This window comes from Tiliqua scincoides, chromosome 2 (genome assembly GCF_035046505.1).
Source record: "Tiliqua scincoides isolate rTilSci1 chromosome 2, rTilSci1.hap2, whole genome shotgun sequence".
Lineage (NCBI taxonomy): Eukaryota > Metazoa > Chordata > Lepidosauria > Squamata > Scincidae > Tiliqua > Tiliqua scincoides.
Genome location: NC_089822.1, coordinates 268,596,690 through 268,621,538, shown reverse-complemented (window position 1 = coordinate 268,621,538; position 24,849 = coordinate 268,596,690). Strand labels below are relative to the sequence as shown.

Sequence of the window (24,849 nt, the reverse complement as noted above, 5' to 3'; positions counted from 1 at the left end):
GGACAAGGGCTGCAAGATTCTAAAGCCAGTAGTTGAATGTACCGAAGCTGCTAGTGAGTTAAACTTGCCCAGAACATGGGACAATAGACAGAAAATACTCAGAAAGAAATAGGGGAATCCAGAAAAACACTGGGAGCTGTTGCAGAGCCACTGGCAGCACTTTCCACAGTCTGGGCATTCAAAGCATTTCTCTCCTGTGAATTCTTTGATGGGCAGTAAGTTTGGAGCCCTGACTGAACTGTTTTCCGCACTCAGAGCATTTATATGGTTTTTCCCCAGTATGGGTTCTGTTATGGAGTGCAAGCTGAGTTCTATCAATGAAGCCTTTTCCACATTCGAAGCATTTGTATGGCTTATATCCCGCATGAATTTTCTCATGTGTACGAAGGGCTGAGCTCTGATTGAAGCTCCATCCACACTCCAAACATCTATAGGGCTTCTCCCCTGTGTGGATTCTTTGATGTGGAATGAGAGATGCTTTAAGAGTAAAGCTTTTTCCACACTCCAAGCATTTGTGTGGTTTCTCCCCAGTATGGATGACGTTATGTACTTTCAGGTGTGAGCTTTGACTGAAGCCTCTTCCACATTCCAAGCATTTATAGGGTTTCTCTCCTGTGTGAATTCTTTTGTGTGAAGTCAGGTGCGAGGCCTGACTGAAGCTCTTTCCACACTCCAGACACAGATATGGTTTCTTTCCTGTGTGAGTTCTTTCATGTGAAGTGAGGCTTGCGCTGTGACAGAAGCTTCTTCCACACTCCAAACACTGATATGGTTTCTCCCCTGTGTGAGTTTTCTGGTGTGAAGTAAGGCTTGAGCTATGACTGAAACACTTTCCACATTCAAAACACTGATACGGTTTCTCCCCTGTGTGAGTTTTCTGGTGTGAAGTAAGGCTTGTGCTATGACTGAAACACTTTCCACACTCCAAACACTGATATGGTTTCTCCCCTGTGTGAGTTTTCTGGTGTGAAGTAAGGCTTGTGCTATGACAGAAACACTTCCCACACTCCAAACACTGATACGGTTTCTCCCCTGTGTGAGTTTTCTGGTGTGAAGTCAACCTGGCCCTCCTCCTGAAGCTCTTTCCACATTCCAAGCATGTGTAAGATGTCTGTGCTGTGTGCATTTTCTGTTGTATCTCCAGGCTTGATTTGCTACTGAAGGTCACAGGGCACTTCTTCCTTTTCTTTTTCCTTTCAGAGGGGAAGTCATGCAGCTCTTCTTCCAGAGAACCTTCCAGTTTACTAACCCTGCTCTCTGCTTGGTTTTGCTCCTGCCCTTTTGATCCAGCCTGTTTCCCAGCATTCTTCCCTGTGGGAGTTCTTTCAGGTTCACCAAGGTCTGTGTCCTGACTGAAGCTCATTCCACACTGCAGGCATTTATAAGGTTTCTCCCCAGTGAGGATTCTGCTGTCCACCTTCGAATTATCACGGAAAAATTTCTCACACACAGGACATTCTTCCTTTCTTGATTGAGATTGCTTGTCTGGGATTTCAAGGGGGTCTGCTTGGTTTCCCTCCTGCCTCCGTGATTCCTCTTGATCCTCAAAGGTCTCTTCCACCACTTCATGCATGGCTGTTTCTGATGACATCCCAGCTGCTTTTTTATAACCCTTGTTGTCCTTTCGATCACCTGTTGGAATTAAAAGAGGATGCTGATCAGGATCTACAGTCAAGAAACTGAGCCTCTCATCAATGACCAAACTAAAGGAGCTCTTGTAGAGACTTCAGACAAATGTGGCTGCTTCCACCATTTCAACCTTGTTCCTTATTGGATGAAGCCTATTTTGGTGGCAGTGTGGACCATTTGATCTTACCATTGGAACATAAGAAGAGCCTGGCTGGATCAGGTCAAGGGCCTATCTAGTCCAGCTTCCTGTGAGTCAGTGGTCCACAAGATGCCAATGGGAGCACACAAGACAACAAGAGACCTGTATCCTGTTCCACTCCCTTGCATCTGACACAAAATCCCTATCTAAATCCCAGAGGCTGCATATAATCATGGCATCTAGGCTTTCAGGTGCCAACACCACATCCTGGGGCAAGGAGTTCCACTGACTAATTAAACATTGGGCAAATAAATATTTTGCCTAATTTTCCCAACACCCAATTTCAGCAGATGTCCTCTGGTTCTAGTGTTGTGAAGAATGCCTGCAGAGTGTGGGCTGTTTTGGTAAAGTCGGTTTGGTGTCACTGGAAATGATGTGTGTGGAATCCCCAGTCACTGATGTTACTTAAAATGTCTCTTTGATCTTGGGTGGGACATTTGAGGGGGACTTCTCAGTGCCTGTGCCTTTGCTCTGCTGGCGACCACAGCTACAGGGGCAGCCCAGTCTTACGTTGCCCTGAGACCTCCCAGGACTTGCATTCCGGTGGCATAAGGAGCTTTAGGGAGGTCGAAAATGGACCTGCCCTTGGGATGAACAGGGCTGCTGCCCCCAGAGCCACTGCACCCTCCCCCCAGTGCTGGCAAGTCAGAGTGGGGGCAGGAGGAATGGCAAGGAGGTGGGGCGGGAGGAGGGCTGGAAGGGGAGCCAGTGGGAGGGGAGCGCAGCGTGTGAAGAAGCCTGGGCCGCTGGTGCCCGGAGGGGGCTGGCAACCGCCCGGTTCCCCTCTTCCAGCCCCGGAGGGGCACCTCCCCGGCCCCCCAGCCAGCTCTCCCTCCCGCGGAACGTGGGACTCGGCGCCAGGCTGCAGCCTGCAGGTCCGTGGCTGACTACAGCGCCTCGACACCCCGCAGCCCTCGGGGCTCTCCCGTCCCCCCGACCCAACCCTGGAGTCGGGCTGTTCGGTTCGGGCAGCCCCACAGAGGGAGCCGATGGGCCCGGAGAGCAGTCGCAGGAGCCCGAGCACGGGGGGTTCCGGGCAAAGCACTGCCCTCCCCCTCCCGGGGTCCCCACCACCCCCTGCACGCGCCCCTCCGGGAATGGAGATCCAGAGCCCCGCCGCACCCCCCCCATCCCGGGGGACGACGACGATCCAGGCTCCTTCCCGGTCTCCTCTGCCCGCAGTGCCCGTCCCACGCAGGAGCTCACCGGCGGAGGAAAGGAGGCGAGCCCCCCGACGCCCTCGCTGCGCCGCGCCCCGGAGCCCGAGGGGAGGACTGCCGCCCAGCCCAGCCACGTGGAAGGACCAGCCGGGGGCGGCTTCCGGCGCGGGGCCCGCCCAGGTGCGACGAGGGCGCAGGTGAGCTGGTGGGAGGAGCGAGACCCCCTCCTGCATCCCCGGACACGGGGACGGTTCTCCTGGCCCCGCCGCCCCAAGCCCTTTTCCTCCCGCCCCCTGCCGGGCCGCCCCGTCCAACCTCGTCGTCCTGCTGCGAGCCCTGCCCGCCCAGCCGCAGGGACGTCCTCTTCGCGCACCAGGGACGCGGTGCGAGCACCTGCGGGCTGGGCAGCAACGGGTTAACCACAGCGACGGCCTTTCTTTGCCCGCCAGTCCCCCCTCCCCTCTTTCACATGTTTCTTCAACCAGCCTGTAGTTAGTCTGTGGAACTCCTTGCCACAGGATGTGGGGTGGCGTCTGGCCCAGATGCCTTCAGAAGGGGATTGGACAGATTTCTGGAGGAAAAATCCATGCTGGGTTACAAGTCCTGGTAGGTCTGCGCAAGCTCCTGGTTTAAGAACATAAGAAGAGCTCCACTGGATCAGGCCATAGGCCCATCTAGTCCAGCTTCCTGTATCTCACAATGGCCCACCAAATGCCCCAGGGAGCACACCAGATAACAAGCGACCGCATCCTGGTGCCCTCCCTTGCATCTGGCATAGCCCATTTTTAAAATCAGGTTACACATACACATCATGGCTTGTAAGCCGTAATGGATTTTTCCTCCAGAAACTTGTCCTTTTAAACGCGCCCAGGCCAGATGCCATCACCACATCCTGTGGCAAGGAGTTCCACAGACCAACCACACACTGAGTAAAGAAATATTTTCTTTTGTCTGTTCTAACTCTCCCAACACTCAATTTTAGTGGATGTCCCCTGGTTCTGGTGTTATGTGAGAGTGTAAAGAGCATCTCCCTATCCACTCTGTCCATCCCCTTCATGATTTTGTATGTCTCAATCATGTCCCCCCTCAGGCGTCTGTTTTCTAGGCTGAAGAGGCCCAAACGCCGTAGCCTTTCCTCATAAGGAAGGTGCCCCAGCCCCGTAATCACTCTCTTTTGCACCTTTTCCATTTCCACTATGTCTCTTTTGAGATGTGGTGACCAGAACTGGACACAATACTCCAGGTGTGGCCTTACCATAGATTTGTACAACGGCATTATAATATTAGCCGTTTTGTTCTCAATACCTTTTCTAATGATCCCAAGCATAGAATTGGCCTTCTTAACTACTACCGCACATTGGGTCGACACTTTCATCGACCTGTCCACCACCACCCCAAGATCTCTCTCCTGATCTGTCACAGACAGCTCTGAACCCATCAGCCTATATGTGATTTTTTGCCCCAATGTGCATGACTTTACACTTACTGACATTGAAGCACATTTGCCATTTTGCTGCCCATTCTGCCAGTCTGGAGAGATCCTTCTGGAGCTCCTCACAATCACTTCTGGTCTTCACCACTCGGAAAAGTTTGGTGTCGTCCGCAAACTTAGCCACTTCTCTGCTCAACCCTGTCTCCAGGTCGTTTATGAGCAGGTTGAAAAGCACCGGTCCCAGGACAGAACCTTGGGGCACACTTCTTTTCACTTCTCTCCATTGTGAAAATTGCCCATTGACACCTACTCTCTCTTTCCTGGTCTTCAACCAGTTCTCAGTCCATGAGAGGACCTGTCCTCTAATTCCCTGACTGTGGAGTTTTTTTAGTAGCCTTTGGTGAGGGACAGCTGCCAGAGTGCCAGATGCAGGGGAGGGCACCAGGGCACAGGTTGTGCTCCCTGAAGCATCTGGTGGGCCGCTGCGAGATACAGGAAGGTGGACTAGATGGGCCTTTGGCCTGATCCAGCCCGACTCTTCTTATGTCTTACATCTCCCTCCAAGCTCGCTTCCGCCAGGCTCCGCTAGTCAAAGGTCTGCCTTTCCAACCGCATTTTCTACCTTAAGCAGACCCAGCCTGGATGTCCCCTGGTGTTGTTAGGGAAAAGAGCATCTCTCTATCCACTCTGACCTTCCCCTGCATAATTTTGTACATCTCAGTCATGTTCCCCCCTCAGGCACCTATTTTCTGGGCTGAAGAGCCCTGAATGCTGTAGGTCAGGCACTGCCTACACTCCCCCCCACATACACACACAACAGAGACATGCAGTGGGTAGGGAGGCAGGTGAGACAGAACCTCCTTGTGAGTGCTTGTGCACCACCTCCACATGAGGCATGCCACTTACAACCCATATGGGTTGTGAGTGCTTGTGCACCTCACTGTGGTGGCGCTTTTCAAAGGAGTCCAGTAGGGAGGCTCTGCCTCTTGTGCCTCCCCACCCACTGCCACACAAAGCAAAGATGAGGAGGTGGTGTTCTGGGGTGGGCAGAGGGCAGGGCGAAGGCATGGCAGGGGAGCGAGTGTGGCGGGAGGGCGTGGGACCAGAGCCCCATGTCAGGCCTCGCATTCCAACATGAGCCTTCTTGATTCTGTGCCGGCCACACAGCCGCTTTAGAGTCAAGTAGCCCCACTGTGGGGCTTAGGTGGGCGAAGGGGATGAATGTCCCCTTCTCCCGAGGAGCCGGCAGTGGCTTCCTGGCATGCTCAGGATGCCGCAGCAGCCATTTTTGGTGCCACAGCAGCCCCACACTGCTCAGGACTGGGCAGTTATTTAGCAGAGACCAGTAGGAAATTAAAGAGTCACACAGAATTTGTCTTTCAAGAGTATAAAAGTTTACTAAGAATGTACTTCTACGTCATATTTCCAAAGGAACATGCAAAAGAGGATTGTCACTATAGGCACTTGGGGGACAAGTGTCCGCACATGCTCTCATTCACCCAAGGCTCTCTGTTGTTGGAGAGGGTGCACACAATTTCCAGACTGGCACCCAGGGAGGAGGAGGAAAGGAATAGTGAGCAACTAGGAGGCCCAAACAATTCTAATAATAGATCCAGTTCAGTTTCAAGTTGCTGTTGGTTCTTTTTCTTCTTTCCCCTGCAGGGACTGAAGCTGTCCCACCCTCATGTTAATCTGTATGTCTAACCTGGTGTGTCCTGTCCTTATTGCAAAAACCTTTGAAGATTAAAGAGAGCTCAGAGGGTCCTCCAACAAGCTTCTCTCCAAACCCAATATTGATCCCATCCCGTTTTTGCCCTGGAAACTTCTACACTTCTGGCTGCAGTCTCTAATTCACTATAGGCAGCTTGCAAAGTACCTTGAGGAAAGATGATGTTTGTGGCACTGGGAAAATGCTGGGCTAGAGAGAGTGCAAGTCAAATATTATAGATGGTACCAAAAGGGAAAAAAATCTCTGCTTAATTAAACCTGTAATGTATTTGGTTGCAATGTATTACTCTGTAGTCTAGAATGAGAGCAGCTAATCTGGCCTGGGACTCAGTTTCAGTCAAGCAAACACAAAGAAATCTATGAATGTGTGAATCTATGAATCTAAGAATTCATGAATCTATGAATTCATGAATCTATGAATGTTCCACACTCCAAGTGTGGTTTCTCCTCGGTGTACATTCTTTGATGTAAATAAGCTGTTCTGAGTGAGGCTCTTTCTACAGAGCAACCATTTATAAGGTTTATCCTCTGCGTGAGTTCTCCAACGTGCAGTGAGGTTCCACTCTGAATGAAGTTCTTTTCGCTCACCAAACACTTCTATGGCTTCTCCCCAGTGTGAATTCTTTGATGGGTGGTAAGATATTTGTTCTGACTGAAGCTCTTTCCACATGTTAAGCATTTATAAGGTTTCTCCCCTGTGTGTATTCTTTGATGATAAATGAGGTAGTCACTCCTAATGAAACTCTTTCCACACAGGAAGCATTTATAGGGTTTCTCCCCTGTGTGAATCCTCTGATGTGCAGTGAGGCCACCACTCTGAATGAAGCTCTTTCCGCACTCCAAGCACTTATATGGTTTCTCCCCTGTGTGAGTTCTTTGATGCACAATAAGGCATTTGTTCTGAGTGAAGCTTTTCCCACACAGCAAGCATTTATGTGGTTTCTCCCCCGTGTGAGTTCTTTGATGAAAAGTGAGGGACTCGCTCCTACTAAAACCTTTTCCGCACTCCAAGCAGTTATATGGCTTCTCTTCTAAGTGAATTCTTTGATGTACAGTAAGGCATTTGTTCTGGCTGAAACTCTTTCCACACAGCGAGCATTTATAGGGTTTCTCTCCTGTGTGAATTCTCTTATGTGCAGCGAGGCCTCCACTCTGAATGAAGCTCTTTCCACATTCCAAGCACTTATGTGGCTTCTCCCCTGTGTGAGTTCTTTGATGAAAAGTGAGATATTCACTCCTACCAAAACTCTTTCCACACACCAAGCAGTTATATGGCTTCTCCCCTGTGTGAATTCTCCGATGAGATGTGAGGGCATCACTCCTATTGAAACTTTTCCCACACTCCAAGCATTTATATGACTTTCCCCCTGTGTGAGTTCTTTGATGAGAAGTCGGGCTTCCACTCTCAACGAAACTCCTTTTATGTTCAGTAGGTTGTTTGTTCTGAACGAAGCCCTTTCCGCATGGCAAGCATTTATAGGATTTCCCCCCTGTGTGAATTATTTGATGTGTAGCAGGCTTTGTGCTCACACTGAAGCATCTTCCCCACTCCAAGCAATTATATGCCTTCTCCCCAGTGTGGATTTGTTGATGTGCAGTGAAACTTTCACTCTCAGTGAAGCTCTTTTCCTGCTCCATGCTTTTATATGGTTTCCTCCCTGTGCAAATTCAGTAAGAGAGATAATTAGAAAAGGAAGTCCAAAGTTAAATGCTCTAATCTTTGAGCCTACCATAACATCCTCAACTGATGGTTAGATGCCTTGAGAACATTTCAGATGGGAAGGCAGGATTCAAATGTCTTAATGACAGTCAGCCTGCCCAGTTAGAAGAACAGGATATCAGCTGCTACTCTAGACCAACAGTGCAAAAAATGCTACTTTTTAACATTTTGAAAAGCAACATCATCAGCGAAGAAAAAGAAAGAACCATACCTAGTGAGGCCACAATCCCCCAGTTGTCCTCCATGACTTCCCTGTGCAGAGCCTTTTGGTTGGGATCCAGCAGAGTCCACTCTTCCTCAGAGAACATCACAGCCACATCCTCAAAGGACACCAAACCCTGTAAGAAGAAGAAACCCTTTTCTCGTCACAGGTCACAAACCGGTTCTTCCATCCAAAGCATTTTATTATAAAAATATTCTGATATATTTTTCAATGATCATACTGCATTGTTAGCAGTAAGTCCTAGGAAGACAGTCCAGTTATAAGTATGTCATCAAGACATCCATGTTAACATCCATGCTTAGGGAGTGACTACAGCACATGGACAGAGAACTTGCTGTTCATGCAGAAGAATCTGGGGGACGGATCATAGAAGATCTTCCAGTAGGATGGGGAAGAGCCTTTTCTGTCTAAAACCTTGAAGAGCTGCTGCTGGTCAATCTATACAGCAATGAGCTAGATGGACAAAAGGCCTGACTTGTGTAAGGCAGCTTCCTGTTTAGCAGAATAGGTTGAAGACAACTCTGCTGGAAGACTGACACCTTCATAATGTTAGAAATTTTAGGGGTTAACCTAACTTCTCTCAGAGAAGGAACATTAGAAAAAAACATAACTCGTGTTTTCTGTTAAAAACAAGGTAGAAAATGTCAAGATGACCTGCAGAGAAAAACATGTGTGTCATAGCTTTCCCAAAAGGAACATTCCAGGGTGTTGTGAAATCAAAGTTGCAGGCCAGAACTTCCATACATGGCTCCCAGTGAGGGCTGGAACCATGCACCAGTATGCCAAATAAGGAGAGGGAAGTGACATGTATATCACATGGGTCACTTGTTGTCCATAGAGTACAAGTACTGGAGTTTTAGGTGTGGTTCGAGGAAGAAATCAAAGATCCACCATGGGGTAACTTAAAACCTGTATCCAACCAAATCTATCCTTAATCTGTAAATAGCATGTAAATAAATTTTCTATATGCTTATAAAGAAGTCTATGTCTGCTTAGCAATTTGACCCAGAGACCAAGTCCCAGAAATCTCTCTATCAATAAGTGGCATTCACAGCAGTCTTAGGGAGCAGCTGGCAGGACAAAGTTCCAAACAACACAGTCCTGGAACGAGCTGGAATCCCTAGCATGTTTGCACTGCTGAAACAGAGACGCCTGCATTGGCTCAGTCATGTCATGAGAATGGATGATGGCTGGACCCCAAAGGATCTCCTCTATGGAGAACTCGTGCAAGGAAAGCGCCCTACAGGTAGACCACAGCTGCGATACAAGGACATCTGCAAGAGGGATCTGAAGGCCTTAGGAGTGGACCTCAACAGGTGGGAAACCCTGGCCTCTGAGCAGCCCGCTTGGAGGCAGGCTGTGCAGCATGGCCTTTCCCAGTTTGAAGAGACACTTGGCCAACAGTCTGAGGCAAAGAGGCAAAGAAGGAAGGCCCATAGCCAGGGAGACAGACCAGGGACAGACTGCACTTGCTCCCAGTGTGGAAGGGATTGTCACTCCCAGATTGGCCTTTTCAGCCACACTAGACGCTGTTCCATAACCACCATTCAGAGCACGATACCATAATCTTTCGAGACTAAAGGTTGCCAATTAGGGAGCAGCTTTCACCCAAGGAAGGGGAGAGACGAAGATTCTCAGTGCAGGGGACAGAGGCACCCAGACTGGCCTGTCTATCTCCCCCAATGTTCCTTTCCCTACCTGATCAGGTTGTATAGGAGCTGTTTCCACAATACCACAAACTAGAGAGGAGCCAGGATGCATCACTGATGTCATTGCATCTCCTGAGAAAGACAAAAGGGGGAGGGTAGATATTTCCATTTTTGCACCTATTTCTACACTTAGTTGTTGAAAACAGTTGTCTCTCCACATTGGCTCTGGGCACAATTCTTAGTCAACAGGTTTAGTTGCATCAAGTCAACTATTTAAGGTTTACTACAAGCAAATGAACACTGTGAATTATGCCCAAAGTCAACATGGAGGCACATCTGAACTGTGAGAGGCTGGAGACCAGCATCTCCAAAATGATTATTGGGCTGGGGCACCTCCCTTATGAGGAAAGGCTACAGCATTTGGGGCTCTTCAGCCTAGAAAAGAGGTGCCTGAGGGGGGACATGATGGAGACATACAAAATCATGCAGGGGATGGACAGAGTGGATAGAGAGATGCTGTTTTCCCTCTCACATAACACCAGAACCAGGGGACATCTACAAAAGTTGAGTGTTGGGAAAGTTAGGACAGACAGAAGAAAATATTTCTTTACCCAGCGTGTTAGTCTGTGGAACTCTTTGCCACATGAAGTAGTGATGGCATCTTGCCTGGATGCCTTTAAGTGGGGATTGGACAGATTTCTGGAGGAAAAGCTCATTACGGGTTACAAGTCATAGTAGGTCTGTGCAAGCTCTTGGTTTTAGAGGCAGGCTGCCTCTGATTGCCAGATGCAGGGGAGGGCAACGGGACGCAGGTTGTGCTGTTGTCTTGTGTGCTCCCTGAAGCATTTGGTGGATCACTGTGAGACACAGAAAGCTGGACTAGATGGGCTTTTGGCCTGATCCAGCGGGGCTCTTCTTATGATCTTTCCATCCCCAAAAGAGAATTAACCAACAAAGGGCAAAGATTTTAGGCATCCTCAAGAGAGGGAAGTCAGATGGAAATATTTCCCTTTGGTCATTACCCTGCAAAGCGGCACATCTGTCACCTTCTTGCACAGTCCAGGTGAACAGTGGCTTCTGCCCAGCATTTGATGGAGCCACCTCTGAGTCAGGGAAATTGGCACCCAATTCTGCTAACTCCATCTGCACCTGAAACACAAGCAGGGATCCCAGGAGAGGAAATGAGACAGTATGGAGTTTGGGAGATCCCCTTCTTAAATAATTTCTAGAAAAAAATTCCAACTGGTGGAGACCTGTAGGATCTCCTTGCTCTTATTTCCAGTCCTTGGACCCACCAGGGTAAAATGACCTTACCTGCTGTTCTTTCTGGTTCTTGTCCTCCCCCTGATTCAGGAGGAAACCTTCCGCCAGGGCCACCGCCTGGAGAGTGGTCTCTGCTCCATGTTCTCGGATCCAGCGCTCCAACTCTGGAGGCAGGACAATCAGAAACTGCTCCAGGATCACCAGGTCCAGGATCTGCTCCTTCGTGTGCTGCTCTGGCTTCAGCCACTGATGGCAGAGGGTATGGAGTTGACTGCAAACTTCTCGGGGACCCTCAGCGTCCTGGTAGCGGAACTGCCTAAAGCTCTGGCGCTGTACCCCTGAGCTCACATTGTCCTCATCCAGGATCTTCTGGTCATTTCTTCCCCAGAATTCTCCACTGCTCCCAAGAAGAACATCAGGGCTTCTTCCTCCCGCTGCAAGGCTGGCTGAGTCCAGCTCTGTCATTTTTGACTCTTGCTCCAGCAGTCTCAGTTCCCACTTTCTTTGGTAAGAACAAACTCTTACCACCTTGAGATAGCAAGCTTTTTGACACCCACAAAGAGATTATTGTGGCATGCAAAACGACAGGGTCTTTTCCCTGCAGAAAAGAGAACATTAAGACTCAAGGAAGACCTACGCACAAAAAGGTGTTATTGCAACAAAATGGTGTTATAGCAGTCAGAGCGGCTTCTCCTTCTCTCCCTCTCCCTGTTCTCAGATCCCCTGTTGCCTTTTCTCCCTTTATCTGGACTGAGCTTCTCTCCCATCTGGGGGCTTCTGCCTGGCTGCCCACCCCTTACTTTCCTGCCTGACCTTTTCCACATATGGCAGTCCTGTCATTAGAACATTTATACAAGAAAAAGTAGTTTGCAAAGCTGTTTATATAGCAAACTGCTTACTGGCAAACCACGGGCTCCCCTACATCCCAAAGGGATTTTGGAATCACCAGAAGGGGATGCTGATCCCATTAATTGGGGGGGGGGAGGGAGGATAAAGCTGGAAGTGACTTTCTCCATTGGCGCTTTTTCCATTCACTCCCATTGGCCCTTCTAGGAATCCGAAATCCCTTGTTTTTACCCTAGATCGACTCACCTGTTGCCCAACAGCCTTTCTGTGGTGTAAACTTAAGACAGGCAAAATATTTTTGCACACTTATATGTGGGGCCTGCCAGAAGAGTATGACCCAGGGCAGAGCAAGACTGATAACAGGAGATCTCGAGAAAGGCCACTCATCAGCTTCATTGCTACATTCAGTCCAGGAGTACCTGTTAATGAAGCAACTGGCCTCCAGAGGAAACAAAAGAGGCACCCATTTAGAACCAGGGGTAAGCAATCAAGAGCCACCAACTCACAAAGTCACATGAAAGGTGTGTCTTTCATGAGATGGGCCCTCAGGCCCTCAGTTTGGCTGTACTTGTCATAAGAGTCGCCTAAACAGCCACCAGGTAGGTGGGACTTGTCAGCTTGGGAAGGCAGCTATCTGAGAGAAGGAAAACTCTGATCCCAAACCTCCAATGCCTTGTGGCTACATCCAGTTATGGAAAAGGCTTCAGGAGCCAACCTCGAGGCAAAATCCGGAGCCAGAGTCCCTGAGGCAGTTCATGGCTGAACACAGTCATGTTCTGGCAACTCCTGCGACGCCGCTGGAACCAACCGTATTGGCCTCTGCCTTTCTATTGGACCATTCCAGTGACGTGGAGTGGGGGGATTTGCTGCATGGGTAACAGCCTATCCTCCATATCTACTTTACCCAGGCTTCGCGCACTAGAGAGGACACTGTTCCAGAACCACTATTCAGAGTGCGATACCAGAGTCTTCCGAGACGGAAGGATGCCAACACCAACACCATTTCAGTGCAAATTTAAGATTCCTCCCATTGTTCAGCCCTCAGTGTGGCCTTGCTGCTGTGTTCATTGACTTGCCAGTGCTCTGTGAAGCACTCCCTCCCCCCATCCAGCCACTTCTCAAAAACCCTAGGACTGGAAACCACCTGCTTTCTCCCTCTCTTGGAAGCAGTTCAGGCCCTCTTGCCCTACAGCCCAGCCTCTGGGCTTGCTGCTGTGCACCTTAGAGTAAGGGGAATCAGTTCTCTTTACCCCATGTCATGCAGCAGCTGCCCCAATCACTGGCACAGATCAGAGCAGCCCAGTGTAAGTCCTGCTTGGGAGGGGGTTAGGATCCGGTGTAAGAACAAAACGGCTAGTATTATAATGCCATTGTACAAATCTATGGTAAGGCCACACCTGGAGTATTGTGTCCAGTTCTGGTCGCCGCATCTCAAAAAAGACAGTGGAAAAGAAAAGGTGCAAAAGAGAGTGACTAAGATGATTCCTGGGCTGGGGCACCTTCCTTATGAGGAAAGGCTATGGCATTTGGGCCTCTTCAGCCAAGAAAAGAGACGCCTGAGGGGGGAAATGATTGAGACATACAAAATTATGCAGGGGATGGACAGAGTGGATAGGGAGATGCTCTTTACACTCTCACATAATACCAGAACCAGGGGACATCCACTAAAATTGAGTGTTGGGCGGGCTAGGACAGACAAAAGAAAATATTTCTTTACTCAGCATGTGGTTGGTCTGTGGAACTCCTTGCCACAGGACGTGGTGCTGGTGTCTACCCTAGATGCCTTTAAAAGGGGATTGGACAAGTTTCTGGAGGATAAATCCATTACGGGGTACAAGCCATGATGTGTATGCGCAACCTCCTGATTTTAGAAATGGGCTATGTCAGAAGGCCAGATGCAAGGGAGGGCACCAAGATGAGGTCTCTTGTTATCTGGTGTGCTCCCTGGGGCATTTGGTGGGCCGCTGTGAGATACAGGAAGCTGGACTAGATGGGCCTATGGCCTGATCCAGTGGGGCTGTTCTTATGTTCTTATGTTAACCCCTGCTAATTGGGTAAGAGGCACTTTTTCAAGTGGGTGCTCCTTTTTTAGCACGGGGAGAGTAACTGGCCCACAAACCCCAGCTGTGTCTGTTCTAGTGGCTGTCTGCTGGTGTTCTTTTGCATCTTTTTAGATTGTGAGCCCTTTTGGGACAGGGAGCCATTTAGTTATTTGATTTTTCTCTGTAAACCGCTTTGTGAACTTTTAGTTGAAAAGCGGTATATAAATACTGTTAATAATAAGTAATAATAATAAGTGCCAGATCTTGGTACTGCCCCCTTCCCAGGGTTGGTCCCCCACTGGACTGCATGCCCTGGAACCTCCCCATTCCCCCCAAAAAAAAATCTGGTGCAAGAGGCATTGCCAAGAGTCTGTTGGGTACTATTTTCTTTCATACTCAGACTAAATTGGGAGGAGACTCTCCCATTGTTGTGCTGGTTCCTTTTGCTTTCCCCCCAAAGAAATCCCACAAGAAAGCAAAATCCCTGCCAGAATTCCTCTAAATCAGGGGCAAGGAGCAGAAATGAGCCTCGTTTCTGCTCCTTGCTCCCCCAGTGAGTCAAGGACCCCAGGGGTTCAGGCACCTGTGCATTTCATAAGTTCAACAGAACTTGCTTTTGCCAGGAACGGAAACAATGGCCACCAGGCCCCACGGAAAATGGACACACAACTGTTCAAAGGGGCCACCCCCCAAAAAGAAGAAACAAGGGGAGATTTATGAAGGGGGCTGGTAGTGGAACGGGGGTTTGAAGAAGTGATAGCCATTTAGTTGAAAACAAAACAAGGTGGCAATACTGGACACAAGCTGGGGTCAGGAGTGTAGTGAGAGTGTGTGCCATGGTGTGTCCCTTTGGAGCCATTCCAGCCACTAGCGGGGAGGTGCCCTGCAAAACCTAGTGCTTTGCAGCCCCTCCAGCTATACTACTGGTTGGGGCATCACTGTTTTTCATGCCCACCCCTGAACAGAATAAGGCTGTAGGTGCAGAGCTCAAATCCTGGTGCCAAACTTGGGAAGGAAACTTGCTGTGGCTGTGCAAGGATTAACCCCTCCTGGGGGGGGGGGAAGGGGCGGCAGTGGGGGGCTGTGGCCATGCAAGGGTTAACCTCTCCTGGGGAGGCAGCAGTGGGGGGGGCTGTGGCCATGCAGGGGTTAAGCCTCCTGGGGGTGGCAGTAGGGGTGCAGTGGCTGTGCTGGGGTTAAGCCCTCCTGGGGTTGCCGTGGGGGTGGGGGTGCCGTGGCTTAAGCCCTCCTGGGGGGGCGGCAGCGGGGGTGCCGTGGCCGTGCGGGGCTTAAGCCCTCCTGGGGGGGGCGGCAGTGGGGGTGCCGTGGCCGTGCGGGGTTAACCCCTCCTGTGGGGGCGCCGTGGCTATGCAGGGGGCGCAGGGCCTCCTGGGGGGGCGGCAGGTCGGGTGGGAGCCCAGGCAGCCCCGCGGCAAAGGACGCCTGGGGGCTGGAGAGGAGGGCATGGCTCTGCAGGAGTCTGGAAAGAGGGAGGGGCGCTGCGGGGTCTCCCGGGGCGGGGAGGGGGGCGCCCTGCTCGGTGCGCGCAGGGGGAGGCGCGGAGGCGCCCCGACACGCAGCGCTGGGGCCCGGGCTGCGGCCGTGCAGGGGAGCGAGGCGCGCACCCACCCGGGACGAGACGCAGCCCGCTACCGGCGCAGGAGAGCTCCGCAGCTCCGGACCCGTCGGAGGAGCCCGCAAGGCCGAGGCGGAGGAAGCCAGCCCGGGGTTGCAGGAAGCGAGTCGGCCCTTCCCACGTGCCCCGATCGGTCCTCTGTCTCCGCCCCGCAAGAGGGAGGAGGCGCTTTTGCAGCCGCCTGGAAGCTGGGGGCAGCCCTGGGGGGCGGGGGACCTCCTGGGAGCAGAGCCCCCTTTCACCCTGGAAAGCAAGGAGGGCAGGGACCCCCCACCTCCCAGCCCCGCAGGAGGAGAGATCAGGCACGCTTTATCTCCCAGCCCCCACTGCAAGGGGGCCATTCCCCCCCCCTTCTGTACCAGCAGCAGGTCAACCACCCACTTTTTTGTAGGGCTCCTCTGGGTGCTGCAACTGGGGGGCCAGCCCTGAGCTTTGCCCTGTTCCTGCTTTTCCCAGGAAGGGGTGGCCAGATCCAGTGGTGGGCAGGTGCCTCTACCCTGAAGGGGGAATTTGGGCAGGTGCAGCTCCGCATGGAAGGGCTTAAGCAGCAGCACCTGCCCAAATCCCCTCTTCTATGCAAAGGTTCAAGGTAGAGGCACCTGCCCTCCATTGGATCTGGCTGTGCTGGATGAGACCCCAGCCAGAGCTCCTCCAAGTTCAGAAGGGCCACCGCCACCCAAACGCATCCTCTGCAGAGCAGCTCCCTCAGACACTCAGCCAGTGGCCCAAGACAGAGTGTGGTCTGGGGCTCACCATCACACACATCCCAGTAGGGCACCCAGTGTCAAGACAGGACTGGAAAGGGCTGGCCTGGAAAGGAGCTGTGAGGACCAATTGGAAAAAGCACATTTTAAGACAAAATTGCATGCAAGACTAGGGAAGATTACCCTGGCATGGGGGAAGGGGCCTTAAGCGTTGGGAGCAATTGGTCCAAGTGATTTAAGAACATGAAGTGCCCCACTGGATCAGACCAAAGGCCCTTCGAGTCCAGCTTCCTGTATCTCACAGTGGCCCACCAAATGCTTCAGGAGCACACAAGACAAGACACAACCTGTGCCCTTGCCTGCATCTGGCAATCTGAGGCAGCCTACCTCTAAAACCAGGAGCTTGCACATACCTTCCATGACTTGTAACCCATGATGAACTTTTCCTCCAGAAATTTGTCTACTCCCCTCTTAAAGGCACCTAGGCAAGATGCCATCACTACTTCCTGTGGCAAGGAGTTCCACATGCATCTAATTACATGTTGATTAAAGAAATATTTTCTTTTGTCTGTTCTACCTCTCCCAACACTCAGTTTTAGTGGGTGTCCCCTGGCTCTGGTGTTGTGTGAGAGGGAAAAGAGTATCTCTCTATCTGCTCTGTCCATCCCCTGCATAATTTTGTATGACTCAGTCAAGCCCCCCCCCCCCCCCAGGTGCCTCTTTTCTGGACTGAAGGGCCCCAAACGCTGTAGCCTTTCCTCATAAGGAAGGTGCCCCAGCCCAGTAATCATCTTTCTTGTTGGCATCCTTCAGTCTCGGAAGACTATGGTGTCACGCTCTGAATGGTGGTTCTGGAACAGAGTGTCCTCTCCAGTGCGCGAAGCCTGGGTAAAGTAGGTATGGAGGATAGGCTGTTACCCATGCAGCAAATCCCCCCTCTCCACGTTGCTGAAATGGTCCAATGGAAAGGCAGAGGCCAATACGGTTGGTTCCAGCGGCGTCACAGGAGTTGCCAGAACATGACTGTGTTCAGCCATGAACTGCCTCAGGGTCTCCGGCTCCGGATTTTGCCTCAAGGTTGACTCCTGAAGCCTTTTCCATAACTGGATGTAGCCACAAGGCAGTGGAGGTTTGGGATCAGAGTTTTCCTTCTCTCAGATGAGCTGCTTTCCCAAGCTAACGAGTCCCATCTACCCGGTGGCTGTTTAGTCGCCTCTTATGACAAGTACAGCCAAACTGAGGGCCTATTCTTATCCCCAGCCCCCAGGGAAGTAATCATCTTAGTCGCTCTCTTTTGCACCTTTTTCATTTCCACTATATCCTTTTTGAGATGTGGCAACCAGAACTGGATTTAAAGGTAACCCTGGACTGGACCGGACACAAAAGCATCTTCCCAGCTCACATCAATGATCGAATCAGAACCATGTGCCTGGCTCTTGCCTTTTTGTCTTTCTGTTTTGCCATCTGGAGAAGGGGAAATTGCCCATAGCCTTTCCCTAGAGAGGAATTGAAAAAGGGAGTAAAGTCTCCCTTGGAGAAAGAGGCCAAGTAAACTGCATTCTGGGCAGGGCTGCCCTTCAAAGTAACTAGCCCAGAATTGGTGACACTGACAAGGCTTCCTACAATTTTTATTTTTTTATTCAAAGATTTATACAGTATTTGATAATGTCCCTTCTATGAGGAAGGCACTGAAGGCAGCTACAGAAAAGAATTGAAACAACTTAAAGCAAACCAAACATAACAGCAATCATCATTCTAAAGCAGAACAACATAACAGAACCCAGAATAACAGCAGCCAAAAAGGGCAAGACAGGAAGCAATGTCAGTTCCACTGGAGTCTAGCTGGGGGGGAGGCAATGAGGAAAATGATCTTTGGGCAAACTGGCAGGCAATGCAAAAATGACTGCGGTTGCAAATCCCAGATGCGCATGGGGCCCAGTAGCGTAGCTAAGTACTGCAGGTGCCGCAATGCATCACATAAGCTGCCCTCTTGCTGTTGGAGCCATTCTGGGCAACACAGTGTTGCTGTCAATGCCCAGAATGGCTCCAAGAGCAAGTGGGAGGGACTGCTTATGTGGCCCACTGCGGCATCTACATTACTTGCCACCACTCCCTGTAGCTACTTTACTGGTGAGGCCATTATCCTGGTTGGGCATCCTGTTCTGCCACAGCTGGAGGGCATTTGGTGAATGCCTCTGATGCCTGTGAAAAAGAGCTACTCATACATGGGGTGTGTATGTGTGGGGGGGTGATAATACATTAAAAGCATGTCAGCACTACAGAATGAAATCAGAAGCTTTCTCCCCAGCTTCTAATAGGAGAGGTATACTGCCTCTGTAAACAGAAGCTGTATTTCTGATTGCCATAGCTAAGAGCTACCTTGCTGGAACGCACCAAGGGGTCATGTAGCGCAACCTCTGATCAGGCCTGCACAGTCCATGATGCTGTCGCCTCACACAACAGATTATCAGGGCAGGATGCGAGGCTGGGAGAATTATTTTTATTAAGAAGTCACCAGGCTGCAGTTTCCCCCCCCCCCCACTTGCCCCCAGTCCCTTCTCTTAGCCCAGAGGGCTCTTCTTCTAAGCATTGTTTGCCTCCCACAATCAAGGAGAAGTCTATAGACCACTCCACCACTGACTCTTCCTTCCCAATTCAGAACCACCAGGCAACTTCCCAACAGAGAAGTGGCCAACCTGCATCCGTAACATAAACCCTGTAACCTTATCAACAGTTTTCATGGGACCCTTGAAACTGAGTCTTCATTCTAAACTGGAAAACTAGCGTTGGCAAAATAGACAGAAGCCAATCAGGTCAGGCAATAAAGGAAAAAAACCCATACTTAATGCTGCTGGGTCACAATATGTCATTTTGTGATGTTTGAAGTTCTTCAGCTCCAGTCTGCAGCAGGGATGTGTGGCGGATGGGGAGGCAGGTGAGGCAGAGCCTCCCCACTGGAGTCCTTTGAAAAGCACCGTTGCAGGAGGCACACAAGCACTCTCAACTCACATGTAAAGCGCATGAGTTGAGAATGCTTGCGCACCTCCCATGGCAGTGGCACTTTTTAAGGACTCGAGTGGGGAGACTCTGCCTCACCTGTCTCCCCACCCACCGCATGTCTCTGGTCTGCGGACAGGGCATGAACACCATTTCAGGAAGTTTATAGGCCAGAATCAGCCGCTGTGTGGTCATTTTTGGGCCAGTGTCCAAGATGAAGTCCAGAGCTGAATTACACCTTGCCAGAATTATAGGATAACCAAATGTGGCCAAAGCACATTTTGAGTGCTGCAGCCATTGGTTATCTTGAAGCCTGTAATTTGTTGAAAAACAAATTCTTAATTGCCTTGAGACTAGTGGTCAAAGTGGTCATCATGACAGCAGGTCATCCAGCATGGGACTCTGTTCTAATCAAATAAACCCAAAAAAACACCCAGCGATGCATGTGAAGCAGCAATTCCACTGAGTCTGTGAACTGAGAATCTCCTTGAATCTCTGATGCAGCTGGACGGTGGGGCCAAATGGGGATTAAAGGCTGTGCATTCCAGCCAAGAGAACTGAGTTGTTTTCTCAATTTGAAAGATGCTGTCAGGATTCATTGTCTTTGGATACAAGCCAGTGTTGTGACCAGCCTTTCCTAAGGGATCCATGCCAGTGAATGAACCCTCAGCTGCAGGGCATCATTGTCAAGCTCTCTGAGAGTTGTCAAGCTCTCTGCTGTGCAGAGCTGAGCTTAGCTCAGAGGTGTGAGGCTCATGTAGAGACATGAGCAACACTCCTATACACATTCATTCAAATCAAAGGGACCTACTTCTGAGATGGCACAAATAGAACTGATGTCCCTGAATCTCTTTCCATACTCCATGGCTTCTCCCTATATGCACTCATTGAAGCTTTGCCTACATTTTAAGAATTTATATTTATATATCCCCTATATGAGTTAGTAGATGAGTAATGAGGTAATCACACTTACTTTGTCTCTGTTTGCAGGTCTTTCTGACTGAAGACAGATAAAGGTCTTTCTGACTGAAGCTCTTCTGTGTTCCCCTGTTCCACAGCTCCATATGGAGCTTTGTGAGTTTGCTGATGTGAAGTAAAGTGTCTGACATTACAGAAGCTCTCCCCACACACTTACATGGTTTTTCCTGTGTGTTTCCTTTGATGTAAACGGAGGGAGTCACACCTAATGTAACTCTTTCCACACTGCAAGCATTTATATGGTTTCTCCCCTGTGTGCATCCCAAAATGTAATGTGAGGCGTGTCCGCCGGCTGAAGCTCTTCCCGCACTCCAAGCATTTATAGGATTTCTCTTCTGTATGAATTTGTTGATGAGTATGGAGAGAGTAACACCTACTGAAGCTCTTTCCACACTCCAGACATTTATAGGGCTTCTCCCCTGTGTGGGTTCTTCGATGCGAAGTCAGGGCTGAGTTTGCTTTGAAGCTCTTTCCGCACTCCAGACATTTATAGGGTTTCTCCCCTGTATGGGTTCTTTGATGTAAAGTGAAAGAGTGACGCCATCTGAAGCTCTTTCCACACTCTGAGCACTTATATAATTTCTCCTCTGTATGAATTCGTTTACGTTTAGTCGGGCATTGGGCCTTACTGGAGCATGTTCCAGACTCCAAAGATTTATGGCATTGCTCTTCTGTGTGGGTTTGTTGATGAGTAGTGAGGGAAGCACGCCCATTACATCTCTGCCCACACTCCAGGCATTTATAGAGTTTCTCCCCTCTGTGAGTTCGCTGGTGTGAAGTGAGTTGTGTGTCCACACCGAAGCTCTCTCCACACTCCAGGCATTTATACGGTTTCTCCTCTGTGTGGATTCTTTGATGAAAAGCAAGCAAGTTGCATCTAGCAAAACTCTTTCCACACTCCAAGCACTGATAGCGTTTCTCCCTTGAGTGGGTTCTTTGGTGCAAAATCAGGCCATGGTTTGTACTGAAGCTCTTTCCGCACTCCAGGCATTTATATGGTTTCTCCTCTGTGTGGCTTTTTTGATGAGAAGTGAGGGAGTCGCACCTGGTGAAGCTCTTGCCACACTCCAAGCAGTGATACGGTTTCTCCCCTGTGTGAACTCGACGATGTGAAGACAGGCGTGAAGGCCGACTAAAGCTCTTTCCACAGTCCAAGCACTTGTGTGATTTCTCTTCTGTGTGAATTTGCTTGTGCTCATTGAGGGAATTGCGCTGACTGAAACTCTTTCCACACTCCAGGCACTTATACGGTTTCTCTCCTGTGTGAGTTTGCTGGTGTGAGGCGAGCGTTGCTTTCCAACGGAAGCTCTTTCCACACTCCAGGCATTTATAGGGTTTCTCCCCTGTGTGGGTTCGCTGGTGTGATGTGAGGTGTGTTCTCTTACGGAAGCTCTTTCCACACTTCAAGCATTTATACGGTTTCTCCCCTGTGTGAATCAGATGGTGTGATGTGAGGTGTGTCCTCTTACGGAAGCTCTTCCCACACTTCAAGCATTTATATGGTTTCTCCCTTATGTGAATTCGATAATGTAATACAAGGTATTTCTTCATATGAAAACTTTTTCCACACTGCAAACATTCATACGGTTTGTGGATTTTCCAATGAGTGTTAAGGCTGGATTTCTCGCTGAAGCTTTCCCCATCCACGGGGCACTGACTCCTCTCCTTGCTTTTGATTTCCTTTTCTTGGATTCTGATTTCATGATCACCATGATGAGAAGCAGACATTTCAGTCCCCCTCTTCAGGGGTGCTTCAGTTTTCCATCCCTGCTGTCCTCCCTCCTGAGATCCAACTCTTTCCAAGGACTCTCTGCATCCTTGTCCTTCATTCTCAGTTTCCCACCTTTCCGCTGGAAGAATGGAGACAGAAAATCAGTAAAAGATAATTAGAAAATGAATCTCTAAAGAACCCCAGTTAAGTGTTCCAATAAAGCAGGGGTGTCCAAAGTTTTTGGCAGGAGGGCCACATCATCTCTCTGACACTGTGTTGGGGGCCGGGGGGAAAATTAAACAATTTACATTTAAAATTTGAATAAATTTACATATGTTTACATAAATGACTATATTAAAGATGAATGAAATTCTTGAAATAGCTCAAGGCCTGTAAAAGGCCTTGCACAAAGCAAGACTGGCCTTTCCTTTGCTGCAGCTGCTGCATCACAGAGTGAAACAACAAGCAGTGGAGGAAGCCCTCGTCCCACAGCTCACGAGAGAGGTCAAACAGTCGCCGTCATGCTGAGAGCAGATGCAACGGGCCAGTGTGGGCTCCAACAAATCTCCAGAGGGCCAGAGACTCATTGGAGACTGGGGGCTCCCTGAGGGCTGCATTGAGAAGCCCCAGGGCCAGGGTTTGGGCACCCCTGCAATAAAGGAAGAATAAATAAAAAATACACATACAAGACACATACCTGTTCAGGCGCTATGCAACACTTAGTGCTGTGACCCCCCAGCTATGCTACTGTCTTGGACTTCTCAAAGGGACATGTCTGTCCTTCCATTCTAGTATTGGGCATGCAGGAGTCATGCTTCACTATTGTGCACTTTGTAAGTCTGCAAAGTTCATCTACAATACATATACATGTTATTATTATTATTCTTTTTTCAATCTTGTAGTCTTCCATCAAAGTCAGCAAACAGCAGGCCCACCAATGTTTATCTGAAACACTGGGAGACTTAAGCGGGTTCTGGCACTGTGTGAAGTATCCTGGTCCAAAACCCATTACGGCTTCAAAAGAATAATGGCTCAATCCATATTAGGGTTTGGACTGGTGCCATTTATGTCCGTGGAAATGGTTTCTGCTGCTATGAAACAGTTGAAGGTGGCGCATGGGTGGGTTGGCAAGCATATCAGGGGCAGGCAGGGGTGGGTATCTGTGCTGTCACCCGTTTTGTCCCTGGAACACCCCTTTTGCTCTTCTTGACATACCCCCTTTGCTCTTGCCAACTAAATAGCAGGCAGAGATTTGACACACCACTGCCACCAGGATTCACCCTTCCCACCCTCAAACTGCCCCCTGCCCTGAATCTTCCCTGAACTTTCCATGACCCCCCTCCTCCTCCCCTTTACCTGGTCTGGCTCCATCAGTGGCCGGCACACAGAGCTGTTGACCATTTGCGTCAGCAGCTCCAAAGCGCCTGGCCGTGGCATACAATTTTGCTGCCATTGTGGCCTTTACAACAGTGTGTCGCAGGATGTGCTGTTGTAAAGTCCTGATAGGATTAGTCCATAAGACAAGGATAATCTGCAGGGCTCTGAAATTGTAGGATGGCTCCAGTTTGTATATAGATGAATTTGTGTTTCAGTCTGTTTTGATGACTTTTAACTTGTTCTTTTGTTTATCCCATCTTGCCATTAGAGTATTTTATATCCATTAATACATTTGTATCCATTAATACATACAGTATTTCAACCATTAATTTGGTTAAATTCCATAAGGTTAGGCGAGAATGGATGATGGCCAGACCCCAAAGGATCTCCTCTATGGAGAACTCGTGCAAGGAAAGCGCCCTACAGGTAGACCACAGCTGCGATACAAGGACATCTGCAAGAGGGATCTGAAGGCCTTAGGGATGGACCTCAACAAGTGGGAAACCCTGGCCTCTGAGCGGCCCGCTTGGAGGCAGGCTGTGCAGCATGGCCTTTCCCAGTTTGAAGAGACACTTTGCCAGCAGTCTGAGGCAAAGAGGCAAAGAAGGAAGGCCCATAGCCAGGGAGACAGACCAGGGACAGACTGCACTTGCTCCCGGTGTGGAAGGGACTGTCACTCCCGGATTGGCCTTTTCAGCCACACTAGACGCTGTGCCAGAACCACCATTCAGAGCGTGCTACCATAGTCTTTCAAAACTGACGGTTGCCAACTTATCAGGCTATAAATAGACTCCTGCCAGTTCAGAAGAAGAGGGTGTGAGATTTATGCGTAGTGAGCAAAAAAACATGAAATACTTTTTATTATTTAATAAAGGAGAGTTAAAGTTATTAGTTTTAGTATTTTAAAACAAATACTGGCAATGAAGAGAAAGAGAAAGGCTTACCTAGCGAGGCCACGAGCCTCCAGTTCTCCTCCATGACTTCCCTGTGCAGAGCCTTTTGGTCTGGATCCAGCAGAGCCCATTCCTCCGCTGTGAAATGCACAGCCACATCCTCAAAGGACACCCAACTCTGAAAGGAGGAGGAAATATTTTTCCCTCATTGGTCACTAAATGGTTCTTCTGCTCCACAGCAAATACTATTCAAAGGGGCCTCTACCGCAGCAATTCTCAACCAGTGTGCGGCCGGAGTTTGGAGCACAGCAGCTGGAAATCACTGAAAAACTCTTCAGGGTTCTGCAGCTCTGTTTCTAGGACAACTGTCCATAGTAACATACTGTCAGTCCCTCTTCCTCTGCCAGCAGATGTGTATGTGCAACCTCCTGATTTTGGAGGTGGGGCTATGTCAGAATGCCAGATGCAAGGGAGGACACCAGGATGCAGGTCTCTTGTCATCTGGTGTGCTCCCTGGGGCATTTGGTGGGCCGCTGTGAGATACAGGAAGCTGGACTGGATGGGCCTATGGCCTGATCCAGTGGGGCTGTTCTTATGTTCGACAGTTCATTGCTACAGGCAGTTGCCCTAGAAACTGAGCCTGACAGCAGGGACAGACACTG

At 49.8% G+C, this 24,849-nt stretch overlaps 2 protein-coding genes across 2 annotated transcripts in view; both read right to left on the bottom strand.

The window, feature by feature from the left end:
* The window catches only part of LOC136640323 (zinc finger protein 850-like), a 48,413-nt gene extending 32,800 nt beyond the window's left edge, over positions 1-15,613 (bottom strand). Inside the window, exons 1-7 of the mRNA XM_066615366.1 lie at positions 15,521-15,613; positions 11,055-11,601; positions 10,763-10,889; positions 9,790-9,872; positions 8,080-8,206; positions 6,828-7,806; positions 186-1,100 (exon numbers count right to left, since the gene is read on the bottom strand). Of these exons, the coding sequence (XP_066471463.1) occupies positions 186-1,100; positions 6,828-7,806; positions 8,080-8,206; positions 9,790-9,872; positions 10,763-10,889; positions 11,055-11,468 (2,645 nt within the window). The 5' untranslated portion in view covers positions 11,469-11,601; positions 15,521-15,613. The remainder of the gene's footprint in view (positions 1-185; positions 1,101-6,827; positions 7,807-8,079; positions 8,207-9,789; positions 9,873-10,762; positions 10,890-11,054; positions 11,602-15,520) is intronic.
* A 4,673-nt stretch (positions 15,614-20,286) lies between these two features.
* The window catches only part of LOC136640326 (zinc finger protein 585A-like), a 41,209-nt gene continuing 36,646 nt past the window's right edge, over positions 20,287-24,849 (bottom strand). The window contains exon 7 of the mRNA XM_066615372.1: positions 20,287-21,796. Coding sequence (XP_066471469.1) covers positions 20,360-21,796 — 1,437 coding nt within the window. The 3' untranslated portion in view covers positions 20,287-20,359. The remainder of the gene's footprint in view (positions 21,797-24,849) is intronic.